The 22,396-nt window shown below is 39.5% G+C and overlaps 1 protein-coding gene across 1 annotated transcript in view; it reads left to right on the top strand.

Moving 5' to 3' along the window:
* The window catches only part of BAIAP2L1 (BAR/IMD domain containing adaptor protein 2 like 1), a 61,326-nt gene that overhangs the window by 35,244 nt on the left and 3,686 nt on the right, over positions 1-22,396 (top strand). The window contains exons 4-12 of the mRNA XM_063143060.1: positions 8,105-8,166; positions 8,364-8,435; positions 9,480-9,617; positions 10,280-10,432; positions 10,816-10,983; positions 11,809-11,959; positions 13,333-13,540; positions 14,589-14,663; positions 15,900-16,080. Coding sequence (XP_062999130.1) covers positions 8,105-8,166; positions 8,364-8,435; positions 9,480-9,617; positions 10,280-10,432; positions 10,816-10,983; positions 11,809-11,959; positions 13,333-13,540; positions 14,589-14,663; positions 15,900-16,080 — 1,208 coding nt within the window. The remainder of the gene's footprint in view (positions 1-8,104; positions 8,167-8,363; positions 8,436-9,479; positions 9,618-10,279; positions 10,433-10,815; positions 10,984-11,808; positions 11,960-13,332; positions 13,541-14,588; positions 14,664-15,899; positions 16,081-22,396) is intronic.

The raw sequence follows: 22,396 nt of genomic DNA, 5'->3' as shown, positions 1-22,396 counted from the left end.
GGGAGAATCAGGAGAGACAAAAGGAATTACTTCTTCGCTTAGCACATAGTTAAACTATGGAACTCGCTACCACAAGATGTAGTGGTTGTCAGTATAGATAGCTTTAACAGGATTAGAACAATGGAGGCTGGGTATCAATGGCTACTGGTCATGATGTCTGTATATTACCTCCAGTATCAGTGGTTATTTATTTATTTATTATATTTATATCCCGCCTTTTTTCCTCCAATAAACCCAAGGCGGCATACATAATCCTCTTTGTCCTCTCCATTTTATCCTCACAACATCAACCCTGTGAGGTAGGTTGGGCTGAGAGACTGTGACTGGCCCAAAGTCACCCAATGGGTTTCCACGGCCAAGTGGGGACTAGAACCCAGTTCTCCCGACTCCCAGTCCAACACTTTAGCCACTACACCAGACTGGCTCTCAGTTATATAAGTATTCTCTATACTTATATAATTATTGGGTTTCCTGTTGGCATTTGGTTGACCACTGTGTGAACAGAATGCTGGAAGATAGACTTTGATCTGATCTAGCACAATTCTTATGGTTTTTAATCCATCAAGTTAAATTAGGAAGAGAACTGAAATAAACAAAGTCCATAGGTGAGAGTGAACCTGAGAAATCATAATAGTCCGACATCAGCATCAAAAGCTGCACAGTGTGTTTTAGTGTGTTTGGGGTAAGGGCGGATGCAAATTGGAGGATAACTGGTTGATACACTCTGATCTTCTGGTTTGTTTTCTGCAACCACACCCACACAGTGGGTACTGGCAGCTGCTTATGTATACAAACACTCATCATAGCAGAATGCATCTGCAGTCATATGCTCAATGATGCACCCTCTGGGGCTAATTACAAAATCTGCAGTGGGTGTGTTCCAGCTCAATATTAACAGTATGAACATTTCTTTGCCTTGTAGATGGGGTGGGGGGTTACTTTAGTGATCTAATACTGCTTTCATTTTTAAAAAAAAATGTTTAAAAGAGGGTCTTTTGTTTATATTTTAATCATATTAGTCCATTGATGCCTTCAAACGATTCCAAGGTCGATGCCCTCCTACATGGGGACAAATGAGAAACTACAGAATATGAGAGATCTCTATGTGCATCAGGTCTCTACTTCTACATAAATTTGGGGTATAGGTGTCCAACCCAGAAAGCCATGTTCACAACTAAACCACTGTCACTTGTAGAAGGTGAACGTTTCTCATGCACTCTCAGAATTGTACCAATCACTGAGAACCTTCGATATTTATTTAAACTTCTCCAAGGTGAAGCTTCATTCCCTAGACGTCAAACAGGCACTTTCATTCTACTTGCTCAAGACATTATTGTTTAGAAACTTGACTCATTTATTCATCTGCCACCCAGAATCCAAAAAGGGTCACCCTGTGTCACCACAGCACTTTGCCAAATGGTTGGTTTCGGCCATGCTTCCAGCCTATCAACTGGAACACTACCTGCCCTACAAGTATGGGAACACTCAACCAGAGCCCTGGGATCCTCTGCTTTTTTCCTCAGAGGTGTCTCACTTAGCATGGTGACCTGGGGTTCAACCTTCTGGCTTCATTAAACACTACCGCCTGGATATCAGAACACGCGTTGATAAAGCTTTTGGCATAGCAGTTCCTTCTTTCTTCAATCCTGGCATGAGATCTTCTTCCGATAAGTCTATCACCCATATGTGCGAGTCACAGAGACCACGAAGAAGGACAGGTTGCTTACTTGTAACTGGTTCTTCAACTGGTCATCCTGCTTTGATGTCTCCCTGCTTTTGGCTACATAACCATTTAAACACACTCACTAACCTTTTGCTGCAAAACGGTTAGCGGCTTATACAGGCCCTATATCTGTTTTACATTAACACTGCACCACTACCCTTTAAAACAACTCTGTGGTTTTATGTTGCAAGCTGTCAAAGCTTCCTTTCCTCATACCTCATGAAATGGAAACAAGGGATCCACACCTGAGCTATTCCACCTCTTTGGTGGTATATGATCACTTCAGAGCTGGAAGCCATGGCTAAAATTAATATAACGAGGTCACATGTGTTTTGCTTGTACCGGCTTTTATTGCACAAGCAAAGACCACTCGGGTGATCTTCTTTTTACAACCTGCTTAAACAATGTCAAGCCCTTGGGCATGTTCAGGCCTGTGGCTGGGCAGTAATTGGATTTTCTTTTGTGATTGAGATTCATGCAGTTTTGAAGCCCGCATAAGCAATCTATTCATTTAACAAGGCAAGAGTTACCTCTGTAGTTGTGACAGTTGATGCTATTCTATATAATGGCTCAGATTCCAAGTTTCCCTCATAAGTGAGCAAAGGCACTTCCAGTTTCTTGGGAGGGGGATGTTGTGGAGGGGCGATTTCTTTCACACACCCACACCCACACACACACTCTCCAATTGCGGCCTTCTTTGCAACATCACATATCGTTCTTTTAAAGTCAGGAAAGGTTTTTTGAGGGCCCCTGGAAGGTACACTTGGAACAGGGCTGGTTCAAAGCCTATGTGTTAAAACAATGAATCTGCATCAATTGGTATAGAGTCGTACCTTGAACAAAAAGAACATAACACATTACTACTCTTATGTTAAGTGGAAAAAATGTTGCATTTCGTTCATACATTATTAATGGCGCATCTGCCTGCTTATTCTTTTCGAATACAAAATTACCCACAGAAAATTACCAATCACCTTTAAATGAGTCAAGATGAATATGTTGTTTACATTTACTTGGGTTAGCACCAGTCATACAATTTTAATACCCCTGGTTGTTGTTTTTAAAAAAACGTTAATTTTATCCAATAAAAGGCTAAATGATGCGAGTGAATAAGGTTTAACAATTTGTTTGAATGGGTTCTTTTTCCGATAGTTGTGTGGAAATGAGAGGTTTTATAATCTGTTGACAGCTTTAATGTTCTTACAGGGGTAGAAAATTACTGATTTTGTTTTTTCTGGTTACAACATCCAGAGGGAGAGGCGGGTAACAAATAAATAAATTATTATTATTATTATTATTATTATTATTATTATTATTATTATTATTATTATTGAATAATGAATGAAATCCATAGTTATTTCTGAAGAAAATCCATCTTAAATTACAAATATAAACAATATTTCTCCTGAATATCATTGGCACTAAGACATACCTCTGGGTAAAATATGTAGGGGTGACTAGGTGTGTTTTTGCTACCTTGATTATGACTAACAATGTAACTAAATGGTTTGGTTGAAAATGAACTTTCATGGGCCGGAGCCCAATTTGTCACATGTACAAAGGTGTTTTCCCTGGTTATTCCCTCGTCCTCAACAACCTATGCCATAATACATTTCTTCATCTTTTAGGTGCCACAGAACTCTTGGTTGTAGTTCAACATATTGGACTGCAAGCTTTCAGAGGAGAAACATGACGAAGCTAAAGTTGTATAATAAGTTGATTGTCATGATAGTCAATATTAAAATAAGTGTGTTCATTCGCAGTATCTTAATTCTGCCTAATTTTTATCTAAACTAGCCTTGTAACATGATGCAAATATCATTTCGTTCTGAGCAACCAGCTTGCTGAACCCACCAGCCAAGCTAGCAAGATTTTGTACACACTGGCAAGGTACTCTAAATATATTTACTTTGGAGTCCTTTTTTCCCTTTAAACTTACATTCACATTTTTACTCAATAGGTTATATTCAGAGTCATGTTTAAATACACTGTCTGGTAAAATAGTGCTTTTTCATGCTCTGTTCTCCAGAGCCAATGTTGCTATGATTTGGCAAAAGGGATCCTGTTCCATTTGGTGATTCATCAAGAGTTTGTTTACTGAGCTATAATTAGTTACACCTGTGCAAACCAATTGACAGGAGTGGAATTGAACAGGTGTCACTGTGTAATTTGAACGCAATTGGGATGAATACTAGACATAGCAGAAGGATGAGATTATCAAACTCAGAACTGATATATTATCATTGTGGACTGTCCTTTGTGAAGTAGGACACATGGCCACCATAACTTGGAAGTTCCATTATCTATCAATGGCTGCTAATAACATAATCTCAGTGAATTGGTTGAATCTCCCTTTTAAAGTCTTGTATGGTAATGGCCATCACTACATCTCCCCCATCTTGATCGATGATTCTGACATTTAGCATAAAGACAACTATACATTATCTCCCTCTCCAAAAGTCATGTGTATTTATATGCATTTAAAGAGGAAATTGTGGCTATCTTTTTGTCTGCTTCTTGCCAAATTACGCCTATCCTAGTCCTATTTAAATAGTCCATGCTTCCTTAAAGAAGGTGCCGGTCCTATGAATCCCCAGGCCTATGGTCATATTCTTTAAGAGTACAGATTGTGCTTCCAGCTGTAGATTTTTTCTTTCCATTTACCTGTGACAAAAGGAGTTTACCCTTCTTGTTTAATTGGGTATTGTTGTGATCGGGTACTGAATGACCACCAATGGCCCAAAATCCTGATAGGTAGCAGGCACTAAAGCATTGTAACTTCTGAGAAATCTGATGTGCACATTTGGCTGATATTCAGTTCCAACATCCAAAGAGGACTGGGGTGGGGTTTAAGCATCTTCTGGCATTAATACCAGAAGGGATTCTGTTTTATGGTATCTACTGCAGTGTGGAAGAACATAAGCTTTCATCATCCCCATTGCTCTTGTCTGAAGGGTAGTCAGGGATGAGTTTTCAGTTATAGTAAATGAAGCTAGGTTGAAAGCTAAAATGTGGAAGGGTGTTAATGCTGAAAAAAATTCATCAGATGTATACTACGTTAAGAAGACACAATCTAGTTCAATCCATGCTTTTGCATTTTCTTGTCTGCAGTACTTCTGAGAATTAACTAGCATACCACACAACACTGTTCTGTCACTTTAGAAAGTACAGCTTCAGCTTAATAATATGACTTTAAAATCCTCCAGATCTGCCAACTGTAGAACTATTTGACTTTTAGGTAAAAGAGCTCTGTTTGTCTTACTGTTTGCATCTTACTGTGCGCTGTAAGATTACTATGGTTTCATTGTCAAAATATTGACTCATTAATAACACAAGAGGAAATAGGTGAGCCAGTGCATACATCTGTATGGTGACGATGTAGGAGGGGATGTAGAAATAAGAAAAACCAGACTTGTGTATAAAATAATAACTACCTTAAATATTTACTTTCATTTCCCAACTGTATTAGTCCTTCAAATTGTTTTGAAGGGTGAAAGAAAAAAAAATCAATTTTCAGGAAGAGCAGTCACACCCTTAGCTCTGAAAGCTACAGTCAGGCTTGAGTGCTACAGAGACCAGAATAACAACATTTGAAAGTCAGGTTTTCCAGTCTTGACCCGCCAGGTGAATGAGTTGTTTTATTGAACATTTACACTGTCGTGGCAGGAAAAGCCAAAGGAAGGGAGTGTATAAGGGTGGGGGAGAGTTGTGCCAGCTCACAACCTTGTTGGATCACTGTCAGAACGTTGAGTTCCAGCTTCTACTGCATTAATCTTTGCAAATGTGCCAGCCGTTGGTCAAGTGTGTTGCTGTGGCAGCAAATTCTCAAAAGCATGTACTGTGTGAGCAGAGCTGAAGAAAGCTCATAAAAACACACACTTCCCAGGGTTTGAACCTTGCTCTCCATTAAATTTTAAATTGCTTCATGATTTCTTCAAATATGCGTACTTATTTGAAGAATAAGGCTGACTTAAGGCTGACACATTTCATGACCTCAACTGCATTCCTCCCCATAGTTTCTTCGTGAGTAAGTCTCATTTAAGTGGGCAGGACTTGCATGTACCTAAGTGAGGGTATGCATGATTACACCCAGTCCCATCCCTTATTATCATTTGCAAGATAGGTTATAAATATTTCTGTTTTACAGGCGGAAGGGCTGAAGCAGAGGTTGTCGGCTACTTATATGGCAGAGGAGGAAGGGCTGGCATAAATTAGATCTCTCAACAGTTTGTTGAAATAATAGTTAATGTGGAGGAAAGGCACACAATAAAGAGGATTCAGTCATTACTTCAACCCTATTCCTGTGTCCTCATAAGCAGAAGGAAAGAGGCCATGGTTCTTCAACCATGGTTGTTAGAAATGGCATAGATGGAGATTTCTTGGATTCACCAGGAGATTGGCTACCAAAGTGAAATTATGTTGGCTTTGGGGCTTTTATGTGTTTTACTATCAGGGTTTTTCAGTTCTCATCAGTGTGTTTGAGAGTTAAGAGATGTGTTAAGAAGATAATGCCTACATTGATATACGTAGAAAGCTGCCTTATGCCAAGTCAGATCATTGGTCCATTCAGGGATAAGCAACCTGTGCCCAATCTACACCAAGCAGGATATTGCACTATGAAAGCAGTATATGGTATGGTATGTGTCAACGGGCCCCAACAGTTGTCAGTGCACTTCAATACAGCTATAAAGCAGTAGTGTGGCTCCTGCCTCTTATATATCGCTTTCATAGTGCAGCATGGTGTAGATTAGGCCCAGGTAACCCTCTGGATGTTTCAGGTAACAGCCATCCACCCCAACTGGCATGGTCAATGCTCAGAAATTATTTATCTAATTAATTTGATTTATACTCTCCTTTCTACCAAAAATGGCACTTAAGGTGGCTTAAGAAACAATTTAAAACACAATGAAATGCAATTTATAGGAGTTGGGGGTCCAAAACTGCTGGAGCACACCAGGTTGCCTACATTTGCAGCATTCCAAGATTTAAGGCAGGAGTCTTTCAGCCCTTCAGGAATACTCTGTGGGTTGAACCTGGGAACCTATGCATATAAGGCCTGTGCTCTACCATTGAGCTATGGTCCATGCATAATAGCTGTGGCATAGTGCAAGAAAAGAATATTGATTGGAGGAGGAAATATATTATTGGGCAACAGTGCAGCAGCAAGAGATTTTGTAGCTCCTTCACATGTAGGGGGCAGGATTATAACTGCAATCCCTGCTTTCCCCCATTGCAAAATGCAGGATCTCTAAACCTATGGAGTTGGGCTACACACATGTAAGTCGTACGTGGTTAGACTGTATTTGTAGCAAGCTGATCATTGCATAGATGTTGAGAGCAGAGACAGGAGGCATGACCCTAATCCCCTCTTTGTATGTTCAATTAACACCTAATTTCAATTATTACAAAAGTATTGTATCTGAAAAAATATATTGTTATCAAATAGTTGTTGTGCATAACTGTGGCCAGATACCATTTACTCTAAACTTGTTTTGCTGTTTGAGGTATGGTATTTAAAAAGAATATCCAGGTATTTTGCATACTGCTGAATGCATTATGCTACTGCTCCCTCTCCCTCTCTCTGTTTTAAAAGTCTTCCACCAGTAAAATAAACCAGAAATAATGTCGGACCTGGCCACGGTGACACATGCCTTAGTTACATCCCAATTGGATTACTGTAACACGCTCTACGTGGGGCTGCCTTTAAAGAGTGTTCGGAAACTCCAGCTGGTTCAAAGAGCTGCAGCCAGATTGTTGACTGGGGCTGGTTACAGGGAGCAGACAACTCCCTTGTTAAAACAGCTCCACTGGCTTCCAGTCTGTTTCCAGGCACAATTCAAAGTGCTGGTTATGACCTACAAAGCCCTATATGGCGCGGGTCCAGGTTATTTGAAAGACTGTATTCTCCCTTATGAGCCTGCCCGTGCTTTGAGATCTTCTGGAGAAGCCCTTCTTTCAGTCCCACCATTTTCACAAGCGCTTGGTGGGAACACGGGAGAGGGCCTTCTCGGTGGCTGCTCCGGTGCTCTGAACTCTCTTCCCGGGGAAGCTAGACTGGCTCCCTCCTTGCTGTGCTTTCGGAAGCAGGCAAAAACTTGTTTGTTCCGACAGGCCTTTGGAGAATAATCTGGTCCTTCATCTATGTTAAGGTCTTGTAAAATTGTCGTGTATTTTAAACGTTTAGTGTTTTATATTGTATTTTTTATTTATTTATTTATTTATTTATTATTTTAATTTTTGTATATTTCTTTCCCTAGGTTTAAAATGTATATGTTTTAAATTTTGTAAGGCCGCCTTGAGGCCCAATATTGGGCAAAAGGCGGGATACAATAATAATAATAATAATAATAATAATAATAATAATAAATTGTTTGTCAACAGGACATGTTCTCATAGAAATTTCTATTGCACAGAAGAAACTAAATGACAGCTTAGATGAAAGTGTAAGTAAACATTTTTGCAATGTTTTTAAATATTTCAAAAGCATTTCTTAAGTGGGTATGCTAACCTTTTCACCATACTTAATTAATTAATTAATTAATTTTTGTGAGCCGCCCAGAGAGCTTCGGCTATTGGGCGGTATAAAAATGTAATAAATAAATAAATATAAATAAATACTATCATCTGTTTGCTCCTAAAGTTCAAGAAATTCCATAAAGAGATTATATCTGAGCTGGAGAAGAAAACAGAACTAGATGTAAAATACATGAATGTAAGTATATTACATATATAAAATAGTCTTGTCCCTGTGTGTTTCTTGATGTTGACAACTATCATAAATGGATGACAGGGATCAAGAGCTACAACCAAATTGGGTTAGATCTACTCCTCTAGCAGCAGCGTTCTGGAATCTGGATAGAGAAATCTTTCTTTCCTCAGTTCTAACATTCTTAGAGCTTTAGCAAACAGAACTGTTCATTATGTTATGTCTGTGAGAAGATAACAAATTTCTGGGCCTCTGTAAAAGATGATAATTCAATTATGAAATCATAAACAAATGCAACTCAAACTTGCAAGAAGACATGGTTACATTCTCAAGTGTCTTTTGGAAATTGTTCTGATATTTTGTTGCTATATTTTTATCATCATTTGTGAACCTTCTTTAGATAAAAAATAAAATAAAGGCAGCATGAAAATGTCTAAAGTGAATAAAATAAATGAGTGCAGCAGCTTCTCAGACCATCTGGTTATCACATTACTCTGTTTTTATTCTGTTTTAAACTCTTTAGGGTTTTATATTATATCTGACCGTGTTGTACTTTAGGGTTTTAATTTTTGTGAACTGCTCAGAGAGCGTTGGCTATTGGCCGGTATAGAAATGTACTAATAAATAAATAAATAAATTCTCAAACTCAAGTAACATCAGATTGTTCATGAACAATAAACTGGCATCGTTCAGAAGACACCTTAAACCATGGCTTTAACCATGGTGACTAAGGCTTTTTGATTTAACCACCATGGTTAAAGCCATGGTTTAAGGTGTCTTCTGAATGGGGCCATTATTGAACACCCTTAACAGCTATTTCCATGTGCAAGTTGCTGACAAGTAGATTGGGGCAACTTCTCTAGAAGACTGTAGCATGTTCTGATCAGTTGTAATGCAATTTTTCACTACAACACCAGAATAACATAATGTTTTGTGGCATTTTACTGACACTGGTTGAACATGTGCTCTCAAGTACTAATTTGCAAGTAGGGGGAGTTGAGTTCCCAATATGGCAGCCTAACATCGCACCTTTGAACACTTTGATTGCAGGCTACTTTGAAAAGATACCAGAATGAACATCGAAGCAAACTGGATTCTTTGGAAAAGTCTCAGGCTGAGCTGAAGAAAATCAGAAGGAAAAGTCAAGGAGGAAGGAATGCCACAAAATATGAGCATAAAGAAACAGAGGTTAATGCACTGGCCTTGTGCTTATTCCGTTCCCTCCACTGTATCTAAAAACTGGAGGTGTTACCTTGAAAATCCTCCTAGGACAGGTTTAGTAGATGAGATTTTTAACATACCAAACTCTGTGTAGTATGGGCATGATTTTTAATATTTTTGTTAATTATTTTAAATCACTGCCTAGCACCCATGCAAGGTGCCTCCACCCACTTTTCTCCCATCCCTCCTTCCCATTGTAGCCCCTGCACCGCATTCAACTGAAGTGGGCGTGGGGAAGGTCCCACTGTGCAATGGGCTTCCTCTCAAGCAAATTTGGAATCAAAGCCATTTTATCTCTAATTTGAATATCTGAAACTGGATTAAGTTAAAAGGGTGTGATGTTCATTTCTCAAACTTAAGTTCTTCTCTTGACTCAGAGAGAGTGCCTCTAGGTCTTTTGCATGTCAGCATTCTTATATCTCTTGGAAGGAAAAACTAACTGGATTTTGCATAGTCATAGCAAGAGAACAAATGTGTTTAAAGATGAGGGATATTTCTGTAAGTTTATCTAGATCAGGGGTAAGCAACTGCATTGAGATTGTATTAAAATAAAATATTAGATTCAAATTGTCTAAGAAGAGTGTATAAAGTTTTCTCTGTCTTAACCTACTATGTAATACTTGATTTAGTATTTGGAAACCGTGAGTTCTCGGCAGAGTGATATCCAAAGATTTATCGCTGAAGGTTGCAGAGAGGCGTTACTTGAAGAGAAAAAAAGATTCTGTTTTCTGGTTGACAAGCACTGCAGTTTTGCTCAACATATGAAGTTTTACCACGTAGAGGTTAGTATGAGAGAGGAATCTAACTTCCCAGAAAAACCTGAATAAATAAATGAACCTTCAAATTGCAACATGTAGTCTATGGCAGATTGTTATTTGCCACTATGACCCTGTAACAAAAATTGTATAGGGACTTGTATATAAGCCATTTCATTTCTGTGATGGGAAAGTATGTTTCACAAAACAATCTGTATCTTGGTGCTGAAGTATGTCATAGTTCACACTACCAATAGAGTTTGACAAGAACTTTCAACTAAAGCTGTCTGTGCTCGTGTAACCAAGTCACAACGTAATCCATGGCCATTTTTAAGATTTAAATTTGAAAAGTCTACTTTTTTCTGCTTTAAAAAATCAAAACAGGAAACTTCCAATCTTATTGTTTATAGTCCTCAGAGTTACTTAACTCCAAATTGCCTGGATGGCTGGAAACTTGCAGTGATGCTACGAAAGTGCCGGAAAAAATCATCAATATGATTGAAGAGATAAAGACACCTGGCACCACTCCAGTATCTGGAACTCCGATGCCTTCACCAATGTTAGAGAGAAACAGTATGGTGAGGAATTCCCTTTCAATTATAAGTTTTCCTTTTGGAAATGAGTGGGGTGGGTAGATGAGAAATAAATGGTTTTAAGTTCTAGGCTTGACTTCTAAGGCAACAGCTAAGCTACATTTTAACAGGTGTGTATAAATGCTGATAGAGGTAAATGGCATTAGGGCATTGGTCTTCTATTGGTGGATCAGGATCAATGAGTGGATTGCACCCTGATCTAAGGTGGGTCTCGCCACTGATGGTGGAAGGTGGTCTCCAAGAAATCCAAAAAATGGAATTTAGCCCTCAGGATGAAGGAGGTTCAGCATCCCTGATTTAAAGGTTGGTGGTAGACATAAGCTTCTTTTAAAGATGCTTATTCAGTAAAAATAGAAATGGAGCTAAGTCAAGCCCTGCTGGATGAGAGCAATGATCCATCTAGTCAAATTCCCTATTCCCCACAATGGCCAACTGGAGGCCTCTGAGTGGCCAACAAGTAGGATACGAAGACAATTGCTCTCTCCCGTTCTTACCCCATCAGCTGGTACTCAGTGGCATACTGCCTCAGAACCATCCAGTAAAATAATTGTTCATGAGAACATTCTATACGTTATATAGATTTCTTGAATGAATTCAACACATTATTTAGGTATTTTTCATTTTCCATGTTATGTAGGGTATAGACTTAGGTATTATTGGATTCCATCAAGGTTGGAAAACCAGTTGTTGACATGTTCAAAGAAAAAGGATGTTCTTCAACCAGCTAGTAATGTTTGCATATGTGAACAATACCTTATAATAAAACATTATTTCATGGCATTGATGTTTGGGTTAATTTTGTGTCTGCAGGTCGGAAACAGTTATGATTCACTTCACAGAAATTACCCCAAAGTGCCTCCCGCGCCTACAGGGAGAGCCTATACTAGTCCTTTAGTTGATATGTTTAACAATCCACCAATGGCTCCAAAGGCACCTTTGGAGAGACTGAATCATTCAACAGGTAAAGGTTGTTTTTGTTTATGTCTTGAGATGGTATGTTCTTGGGGATATTAAAAATGTTGTACAAATAATGTTGAATCAATTGGAATCTTATACTACAATCCTATGCAACCAACTTATGACTAAGGTCCATTGAACATGGTGGAACTTATGTATGAGTAAACATACCTTGATAAAGGTCTCTGGAATTCCAGAATCAGGGCAGTAGGCAGCATAGTGCCTTCCAGATGTTTTGGACTACAACTCCCAAAATCACTAGCCACAGTGGCTGGGTCTTATGGGAGCTGTAATCCAAAACATGTAGAGGGCATCAAATTGCCTAGCCCTGCACTGCTCAGTTATCATAGAATAGCAGAGTTGGAAGGGGCCTATAAGTCCATCGAGTCCAACCCCCTGCTCAATGCAGGAATCCACCCTAAAGCATACCTGACAGATGGTTGTCCAGCTGTCTCTTGAATGCCTCCAGTGTGGGAGAGACCACAACCTCCCTCGGTAACTGGTTCCATTGTCGTACTGCTCTAACAGTGAGGAAGTTTTTCTTGATGTCCAGCTGAGCTTCCTATAACTTGAGCCCATTATTCCGTGTCCTTCCATTATGCCTAGCTATTACAATTTGCACCATAATGAGGTGACCTGTCATGTTAATTTTGAAGGACTTGTGTGCATACTCACATCCATGTTTAAAAATCTTTTAAAAATTAATATGTGAACTCTAGCGTACACATCTGTTTTGAAGACAACACTGAACCTCCAAAGCAATTACCAGATTTTTGACCTGCATGCACCTTCTCTCTGAGATGAACACATGCATTTTTGTTCTATCATCACATTCTTAGATGTTATTTTGTGTGTTTGCAGCTCCTAAAGAATACTGTGTGCCTTTTTGAAGTAATATGGTAGGGGGCATTTAGTCCCATTAGCTTCAGTGGGACAACATCAGCCCATAGTTAATTCAAAGTTTTGGATAAGTGAGTGGTGGTGGTAGTTGTGCCAGTTTCACTGATTCTTGGATGGGCTGCTCATATTTTTAAAAGTATTGGCTGCATGGAGCAATGCAATCAAAATTTTCCAATATTTTAAACATTCAGGAAGTGAAGCATTAAACCAGGAAGAGTTTTCTTATTTGATCAGTGTATGATATACTTGAGTTAACAGCAATCCTCATTAAATTATTTTCTTTTCCATTTGCCAAATAAGCATTACTGATGTTACTGCATATTTGTTTAAATAGTAATTCATAATACATTGAGGTCAAATTGATTGTTTTAAAAAAAGATGGAAAAGGTCTCTCTTTTTCATTATTCTGTAGTTCCATTTTAACTTGTTTTTCTTTGATTCTATGCTATGCTGTTGTTTCTGTTTCTTTTTAATTAGATCACGTAGACGATTCCAGTTTATCACGATCAACCTCCGTTGCCACGGGACTAAATATAATGAAAAAGCAGAAAGTTAAAACCATCTTTCCCCACACTGCTGGGAGTAACAAGACTCTGCTGAGTTTTGCACAGGGAGATACCATCACACTACTTGTATCTGAGGAAAGGGATGGCTGGCTGTACGGGGAGCACGATGTGACTAAAATGTAAGTTAGGCTGCAATCCTGTAAGCACTTGCTTGGGGATAAACTCCGTTGAACTCAATGGGGCTTACTTCTGAACAGACTTGTATAGGATGCATTGTAAATCCACGTATATCCTGATTCCAGTAGAGTTTTAGAAGAAAAGGTTGTTGTCTACTTATATTGTTACTTTAATATTCTGGAGGCTGTCAGTTGTAGGGAATTTTGAGAGGCATTATGGGCAAAAACATGATCCTGGAGCAGTATTATAATTTTAAAATCAGAATTCAGAACCTCAAACATACTTGCAGAGCTGTTTGTCTCTATATGTATCTGCCTGTATAATTACAGGTACCCCCACCATCTGGGGTGAAGTGATTGGCTGCCAAAGAGAGGGCCACCTTGGAAGGCCAGAGAGCTTTGCTTGCCACACCTAACCTATTGTTCTTTCAGTGCCAGGCAAAGATGTTTTTTTCTCTCAAGCTTTTTAGATAGAGTTTTAATCCTGCAGCCCATCTTATGCTGTATTTATGGTTTTACGGTCTTTCAGTTCATATGTTTTTGTACTTTTATTTAATTGTTTTATGCTTTATGTAAACTGCCCTGGGAATATGGTTGGAGGATGGTATTAAAATACTTACAAATACCTGAAATATCTTCATTAAATTGCTGCAATATAAGAAGAGCCCTGTTGGATCTGACCCAGATCCTGTCTAGTCCAGCATCTGGTTTTCCACAGTGGCCAACCTGCCTCTAGGAAGCCCACTAGAAGAACATGAGGACAATAATGCTGGTCCCATGGTTGTTCTTCAGCAATTGGTAATTAGAGGTATACGACCTCTGAACCTGATGGTAGTAGTATATAGCTATCATGACCAGTGGTGTAGTGGAATCAGGGCTTGTAGGGATTCTTCTTGGGAGTGTGGCTATTGGGACGGTCATGATGGATTTCAAAAATTATCACTACACCCCTGATCATGACTTGTGGCCATTGATAACATAAACTACTGCTTTAAAATGTGGATGTTAGAGCTCTCATAAGCTAATCAAGTATTACTATGTCTTGTTCTAGAAAAGGATGGTTCCCGTCATCATACACAAAGCCAGTGGAAGAACCAGTTGAGAACATTCATATGCCAGCAACGAGGTAATATTATTTTAGCTGGGATTTGTTTAAAGCATTCTTTATACTTACAAGAAACGTATTTTAAAACAAAAGATAAATGCAGGTCAGCCTCCGTAAATATAGTCAACAGTTTTACTTAAACACTTGACATGGCCCAGTTTTATATTGTTGTCACACTCGCTTGGAGTACCTGCCTTCACACACAGCTGCAGACGAGTTTGTGTTCGGGGAATAAACCCTTCCAGAACATGAACAACATGCTAGATGAGCCCTTTTCCCTTCTGGTGAAGGAAAGGCTGCTGTGTAGTCACTAGAGCTGGCCCAGAAACTAGTACTCTAAGCAACACACAAGGGAGCCAAGTATTATGACCTTCACAAAGAGGCTGGCTAGGAGAAAATCATCCCTGGGCAACTAGCCTTGAAACACCTGCTTTTCCTGCCCAATGAAAGTAGGCTAACTGTTGTGGAGGGGGAAGTACAAATCAACCTTGCTAGGATTTCAGACCTCTCTGACCCCTTTAGCTTCAATTATGGCACCCAACAACAAACTCCTCTAGAGGAGATAGCTCTGAAACAGTCTGTAAGGCTAGGTAGGTGAGGAAATAGAAGCAACCTTTATGGTGGATGGGGAGCAAGACCAGCTAGATCTCAAAAAATGGTGAGTAGGGCCTGAAGACAACTCTATCCCAGGATGAGTTTTGGAGCTCTCATCACAAAAAGACTTTTGTACACTTCCCACATGCTCCCTGTACAAAAACGTGTCCTTGTCTTCCCTCCATAGACAGGACTTGAGAGCTTAGGTTAGTTACACTTCATATTTTCAAATGGAAAGGCGAGGTTTCTATCCTTTGGAAAGGAAAGGAACCTCTCGTGCAAGCACTGAGTCATTACTGACTCTCGGAGGGACGCCAGCTTTCGCTGACGTTTTCTTGGCAGGCCTTATAGCGGGGTGGTTTGCCGTTGCCTTCCCCGGCCGTTATTCCCTTTCCTCCAGCTAACTGGGTACTCATTTTACCAACCTCGGGAGGATGGAAGGCTGAGTCGACCCGAGCCGACTGCCTGAAACCAGCTTCCGCTGGGATCGAACTCAGGCCGTGGGGAGAGTTTAATTTGTGAAGGTTCTGTCTATAAAAGAGAAAGGTAAAACAAATCAGCCTGCTCTAATCATAGGAAGCAAAAATGAAATTCACAGCGGGCTGGAACTGACGTACGCATTGTTTCTTACAAAACTTCAACGCTTCAATTTCTTTCCTTTAGTACCGCACCTCTCCGAAGCATCAGCTCAGGAAACTTAACGGAGAGAGGTGGGGTTGTCCTTCCTCCACCAGATTATTTGTTAACTGGGCAAGCAAGAGCAACTTCAGAACTAAGACTAGAGTCTTCAAGAAATGCTGCTATGATTAAAAGTTCAATGGCCAAATCAGAAAGCACAGCTCTGGTGAGTAGACCTGCCAGTTTTGAATGTTACCTTCTGAAGTCTTGTTTAGCTGTGTACAAGACCCAATGTGGTACGGAAATATCTGCATGAAATACCAGAAATATCTGCTCTGCTTTTGTGTATTTGACTACCTAATAGCTGCCTAATAGCTGATTTCTCAAGAGTATAAGCTTCAAAAATCTTTAGGGGGAAAATCATATTGCAGGTTTATTTTGAAGTTTCTTTTAATGGCTTCAAACACTTTGGTGCAGACTTTCCCCTGCCGGTGCCTTCCAGGTGCTTTAGACTTCAACTCCCATCATTCCCAGCCAGTCCAGGGGTCAGGAATGTTGAAAATTGTAGTCCAAAACATATAGAGAACACCAAGTTAGGGAAAGCTAGTTTAGCGCAAAAGCCTATGGTTCGCATGACATAGCAGCTTATTATGAATTAACTCAAGGTTAGTCCAGTTGCATGTAGATGCCATTTATTTATTTACCATATTTATATCCCACTCCCCATTGAAAATTTCAGAGCGTTGTACAAGATAAAATGGAAATAAAAACAGAATAAAACACTTAAAACAGATTATAAAAAGGCAAATACAGTGACTCATAGCTGGACATTAAGGAAAGGCTTCCTGGAATAAATATGTTTTCAGGAGGCACCGAAAGGAGTACAAAGTTGGCACCTGCCTGACCTCCAGAGGCAGGGAATTCCACAGGAGGGGAGCCACCACGCTGACGGCTCTTCCCTGGTGGACTCCAATCGGAGGATGGATCTATGTGGAACCACATTTGGAATATGTGACCTCTGGCCAGGGTGATTGAGGGGTTCCAGTGTATCCACACTTAACCCAGCTAATGATCAAGGGTTTAGTGTGGATTGTTTAATCTTTGATTAACCCATGATGACTGGGTTCACCCACACCACAATTCCCAATCACCCTGATCAGAGGTTGCATATTCAAAATGGCCTACACTGCAGCTAATTGTGGGTTAATTAACCCATGATAACTCACTGTGTCATGTGAACTGGATCTATATAATGGAACAGATTGTTTTCAAGTTCTAAATGTATGCAGTTCCATAGTAAATTTTGTCAAGCATCTAGATATATAGTTTTCTGTCAAATTATTTGCTGGACAGAGTTTGGCCTTCTCAATTAGTTACCATACCTGAATTAAACACACAGAATTAAATATTTAGTAGCTACAGTAATTTTAAGTAGCATTCCAGGTGTCAGGTGTTTATGCTGGTTAAGAGATCAGGTGTATTGTATACTACCTTTAAAAACCCATTGGTCAAACTGTAGAAGTTACTAAAAACCTCAGATAAAATTCAGAGGAGAAATTCCAGAATCCGAAATATATCATACATGCTCCTTATAGTATGACCATTTGTGCAAAGCGTGAAATAAAAATATGTTTCTTCATAATAAAGACAAATGCATAGACTTGTACTTTGAAGAAATTTTCAAAAATGATTAGACATGGTACAAACTTTATTGTGCTTCACCATCTGTTCTGGCTTATACTATTAAAAAAATGTATACCGTATTTTCCGGCGTATAAGTCGACTGGGCGTATAAGACGACCCCCAACTTTTGAGAAGATCTTCCTGGGTTAAAAAGGCATCTTATACTGGGCGTATAAGACGACCCCCAACTTTTGAGAAGATCTTCCTGGGTTAAAAAGGCATCTTATACTGGGCGTATAAGACGACCCCCAACTTTTGAGAAGATTTTCCTGGGTTAAAAAGGCATCTTATACTGGGCGTATAAGACGACCCCCAACTTTTGAGAAGATTTTCCTGGGTTAAAAAGGCATCTTATACTGGGCGTAGAAGACGACCCCCAACTTTTGAGAAGATCTTCCTGGGTTAAAAAGGCATCTTATACTGGGCGTATAAGACGACCCCCAACTTTTGAGAAGATCTTCCTGGGTTAAAAAGGCATCTTATACTGGGCGTATAAGACGACCCCCAACTTTTGAGAAGATTTTCCTGGGTTAAAAAGGCATCTTATACTGGGCGTATAAGACGACCCCCAACTTTTGAGAAGATTTTCCTGGGTTAAAAAGTAGTCTTATACGCCAGAAAATACAGTAATTATATAAGGCTGCCCTCCCTATCTTACATGTTGCCTTCTCAAAAAAGGGCTAGATGGCTGACAAATTATAAACTCATGCAATGAATAATATTAAACCTAAAACATGCAATAAAAAGCAGAAAATATATCTGCTTTCTAGAAGTGGAAATTTTCTGATATCCTCCTTGTGGGAGAACGCACAAGCTTGAGGCTTGCTATGGCTCATTCTCATAATGCTAGAACATGGTTGAGTTTTCTTATGGTTTGCACCCTTGGTTTCTTTTTAAAACAAATAAATGAGCCCTAACCGTTATACAGTGTGTCAGAATTATATATTGGTTCACTTAGTCTGCGGCCAGCTGGTGAGACCTATTTGATCAACATGTCCTTTGACAATAATTATGAGAGCAAGAGTTTTAATGATTTATTAGCTTGGAGAAACTTGCTAAGCCAGCAGCACAGCGAGTTCTTTGTGGTGCGACAGGCCAAGAGGTGACTGGAGTCCAGTTAAATTATTGTATCAATTGAGCATCATGGCACTGTATTTCATACAGTTAATTTACCCCCATTAAATTCTAGAGGGCCTCAGTTCTAAAAGGATATTTTAGATGTCTCATTATGAAGACATTGCCTCATAGAAGAATTAACAGGCATTTCTATCGTGCTGTTGTGAGAAAGGAGAATGTATAGTGCTGGAGTTTGGGAGTAATGATGTCTTGCAACCCCTTTTTAATTTAATGCTAGATATATAAATATAGGTGTGTGTGTGTGTGTGTGTGTGTGTGTGTGTGTGTGTGTGAGAGAGAGAGAGAGAGAGAGAGAGAGAGAGAGAGGCAGGCCTATATCTATCTACCACCTTTTACATGTGGGACAACTTTAGAATTAGAACACTGAGAAAAATTGCCCTGTAAATCAGCTTAGTACATCCTAGGTGCTTGTTAAGAAATTTAACAATATATTGTACAGAAATACATCTTATTAAGCCAACCTATGCTTCTGTTAAAAGTATCCACACTTTCAAACAGAATAGTTTATCAAGCAGAATGGAAAGTAAGACGTATCTTTGTGTGTGTGTGTGTGTTGGTTGTGCAAGTTTGTATTTTAATAATTTCACATGGAGGCCTTCAAATTTCACATTTGAAGCCTTGATGTAAAAAAAATGCTTAGATTCTTGTAATGACCCAGGAAGCCAATGTTTCTGTGTTTCGTCTCCTGTCCTTTGCTTGTGATGAGGTGATGCATTTTAATTCCCAGCCGTGCGTTTTGAAGAGTGCTGTAGGTTTCCTTTTGGGACAAGGAATTTTACATCACTCTTTCAAACAAATGAAAATTAGAATAAATTAGAATAAATGGTTCCATCTATTTGACTCTACTGTTTAGTTACTGAAACTTGATGTGTTTGTTCCAAGGGACTGAAACGTATCTTTCAGTGGAAGAAAGGTTTCTTACAGAGTCATTCTTTATTGCCATTGTGATTCATGTGTCATGAAAACTATCCCCATGGCTGAAATTTAGCAAAAACATCACCAACAACAGCGAGAAGGATAAAAAAAGCAGCTTTAAAAAGCCAAAACAAAAAAGACAGCTGCACTAGTGTTTTTCGAGATTCTTCTCTTTATCAGGGGCGATGGAGACAGGAATTATAAACATTATTCGGAAGTTTTGAAGAAATCAATTGCCCTTGATAAAGAGAAGAGTCTTGAAATGTATCATGAGCTATGAACATTGGTTCAGCTGTCTTTCGTTTTGTTCTCAAATTCAGGGACCACAAAAACAGAATTGACTCAAAAGCATAGCCCCTATTTGGTCTTATTCTGTGCTCAGTTCATAAATCTGTGGGATCTACTGACATGGGACCTCCCCAAACCTGTTTCATGATGTCTGAATCTGTAACTGGCATGCATGATTTAGCTCTCTAAAGCAGGGGTTGGCAGAAAGTAGATCAGGATCTACTAGTAGATTCCTGGATGATTTGCAGTGGATCGATAAGCATTTCTGGTTCCCTGTTGTTTTAACAAAAGCAGCAATGCAAAGGTTTCCTCTCCTACTCCTAAATTAGGTTGTTAGAATTCCTGATGTGTAGCAAGTCATATGTAAACTTATATTTGTATATGCAGGTCATCCCAGACTGTAGCTCATAGGATGCAAGAAGCAGTGGAGGTAAATGCTTCCTGCGTTTAGCTCCACTGCTCCCAAGCCGCTGTTTTAGCCCTGGTTGTAGGTGGTGGACGTCAAAGTTCTAGTTTAAAAAACAACAACACACAGTAGATGATGCAAGCCTGAAGTCTGTCCATGCCTGCGTTAGAGATCTTGCCCATACCCTTGAATTCGGTACCATCTGTCTATTATTAGTAGTAGTAGTAGTAATAGTAGTAGTAGTAGTAGTATCCCGTGTTTTGCCCAATACTGGGCCTCAAGGCGGCCTTACAAAATTCAAAACACATACATTGTAAACCTAGGAAAAGAAATGTACAAAAATTAAAAATTAAAATAAAAAACATTATTAAAACATTAAATGTTTAAAACACACGACAATTTTACAAGACCTTAACATAGATGGAGGACCAGATTATTCTCCAAAGGCCTGTCGGAACAAACAAGTTTTTGCCTGCTTCCGAAAGCATAGCAAGGAGGGAGCCAGCCTAGCTTCCCCGGGAAGAGAGTTCCAGAGCACCGGAGCAGGCACCGAGAAGGCCCTCTCCCATGTTCCCACCAAACATGCCTGTGAAGATGGTGGGACTGAAAGAAGGGCTCCTCCAGAAGATCTCAAAGCACGGGCAGGCTCATAAGGGAGAATACAGTCTTTCTATGGCTCTGACACATCTTCTGTCTGCCTTCAGAAGCTCCCATGCTTGGTAAAATTAATCCTACACCCTGATCCTAAATACATTAGCCAGGACCCAAAGAACTATTTTAGGATTTTTTATTCCCAACCGCTCTCGTTTTGGGGGCAACAAACCGCCACGCCATATAACAAGCTGCTTTTGAAATTCCTCTTAATTATTATTATTATTAATATTTATTTATATAGCGCCATCAAGTTTTCATGGTGCTGTACAGAACAAATTAAAACAAAATACAAAACACCCTGCCATATGGCTTACATTCTAAAATCACAGTAACAAACTAACAAAATCTCTTAATTTTCTGAAGAGATTTTCCATGGTGGGTATGAAGGGTTGCAGTTCGAGAAACACAACACCAAAACTGCCTTTAGCACATGCGGGCTGGTTGTTTTTCTTTCGGATCCCTGCGATGACGTGGGGCCTCCTTGCAATTGATTTCAATAGGCTTAACGTGCTTAAGATCGTGGTGTTACCTGCACTTCGACTTGCTAAGTATTGGCAAAGAGGTAGCACAGCTTGGTCCAGGAGAGGCTGTCAAAAGATTGTCATAGCTGTCAGCGCTTCATGCTTTTATTATCACATTCAGTTTAAACTTTTTAAAATAGATGTCAAGTGTTTGCACAAAGGAAACATTTATTATGGGCCAACGGAAGCATTGTGAAATCGGTAGATAATCATTTTCCCGAAATGACCATTTGTACAATAGCTTTGTGATATGTATGTAGGAAAGAACCTTCAAGTAATTCATGTTTCAGTAACCGACACTGAAAAATGTCGCTTTTCAACTGCTTAATTCTCTTGGCGATTTTACCACTTCAAAATAATGAGATTGTTTGCAGTGAAACTTATTGAGACTATTTTTACGCATTGATTTATAGAGTTAATTTAGTCTCGTTTTTGCACCACAGGTAGTAATAAAATGAAACCTACATCAATATGTATATGTGAGTGAGAAGATAATACATTCCATTGAAAATGCCAGGATTATTCCTTCACCTTCTTGCTGTAAAACAGTATCTGTAGCCTTTCAGGAGAACCACAGTGCCACCTTCTGGGCACAGAGGGTTATTGCACTTCAGGCACAGAGATAAAGTATGAAATTGGCACGGTGAAATTGAGGAATATGCGAGTTCTCATCATTAGGTAGAATGGAAGGAAAATTAACTTGTATTTGACCATTGCTTTTTATCATTAGGGCACCCTAAAGCGAGTCTACACATGTGTGTCCCACAAATTGCCCCCAAATCCTTGATAAACCGTGTGCTTTTGCTGTTTATCTGAAACGGCAAAACCAAGAGAGCATGAGTCAAGTCCTGGCCAGGACACAACGCAAGCCCTTTGGGCTGCTTTCGACTGGCAAAGCCACAAGTTGTACAGCCCTACCCTAGGAGATCCGCAGGACC

Source organism: Elgaria multicarinata, chromosome 17, assembly GCF_023053635.1.
Source record: "Elgaria multicarinata webbii isolate HBS135686 ecotype San Diego chromosome 17, rElgMul1.1.pri, whole genome shotgun sequence".
Taxonomy (NCBI): Eukaryota; Metazoa; Chordata; class Lepidosauria; order Squamata; family Anguidae; genus Elgaria; species Elgaria multicarinata.
Note: the sequence above shows the minus strand (reverse complement) of the source record. Positions and strands in the feature narration are given on the sequence as shown.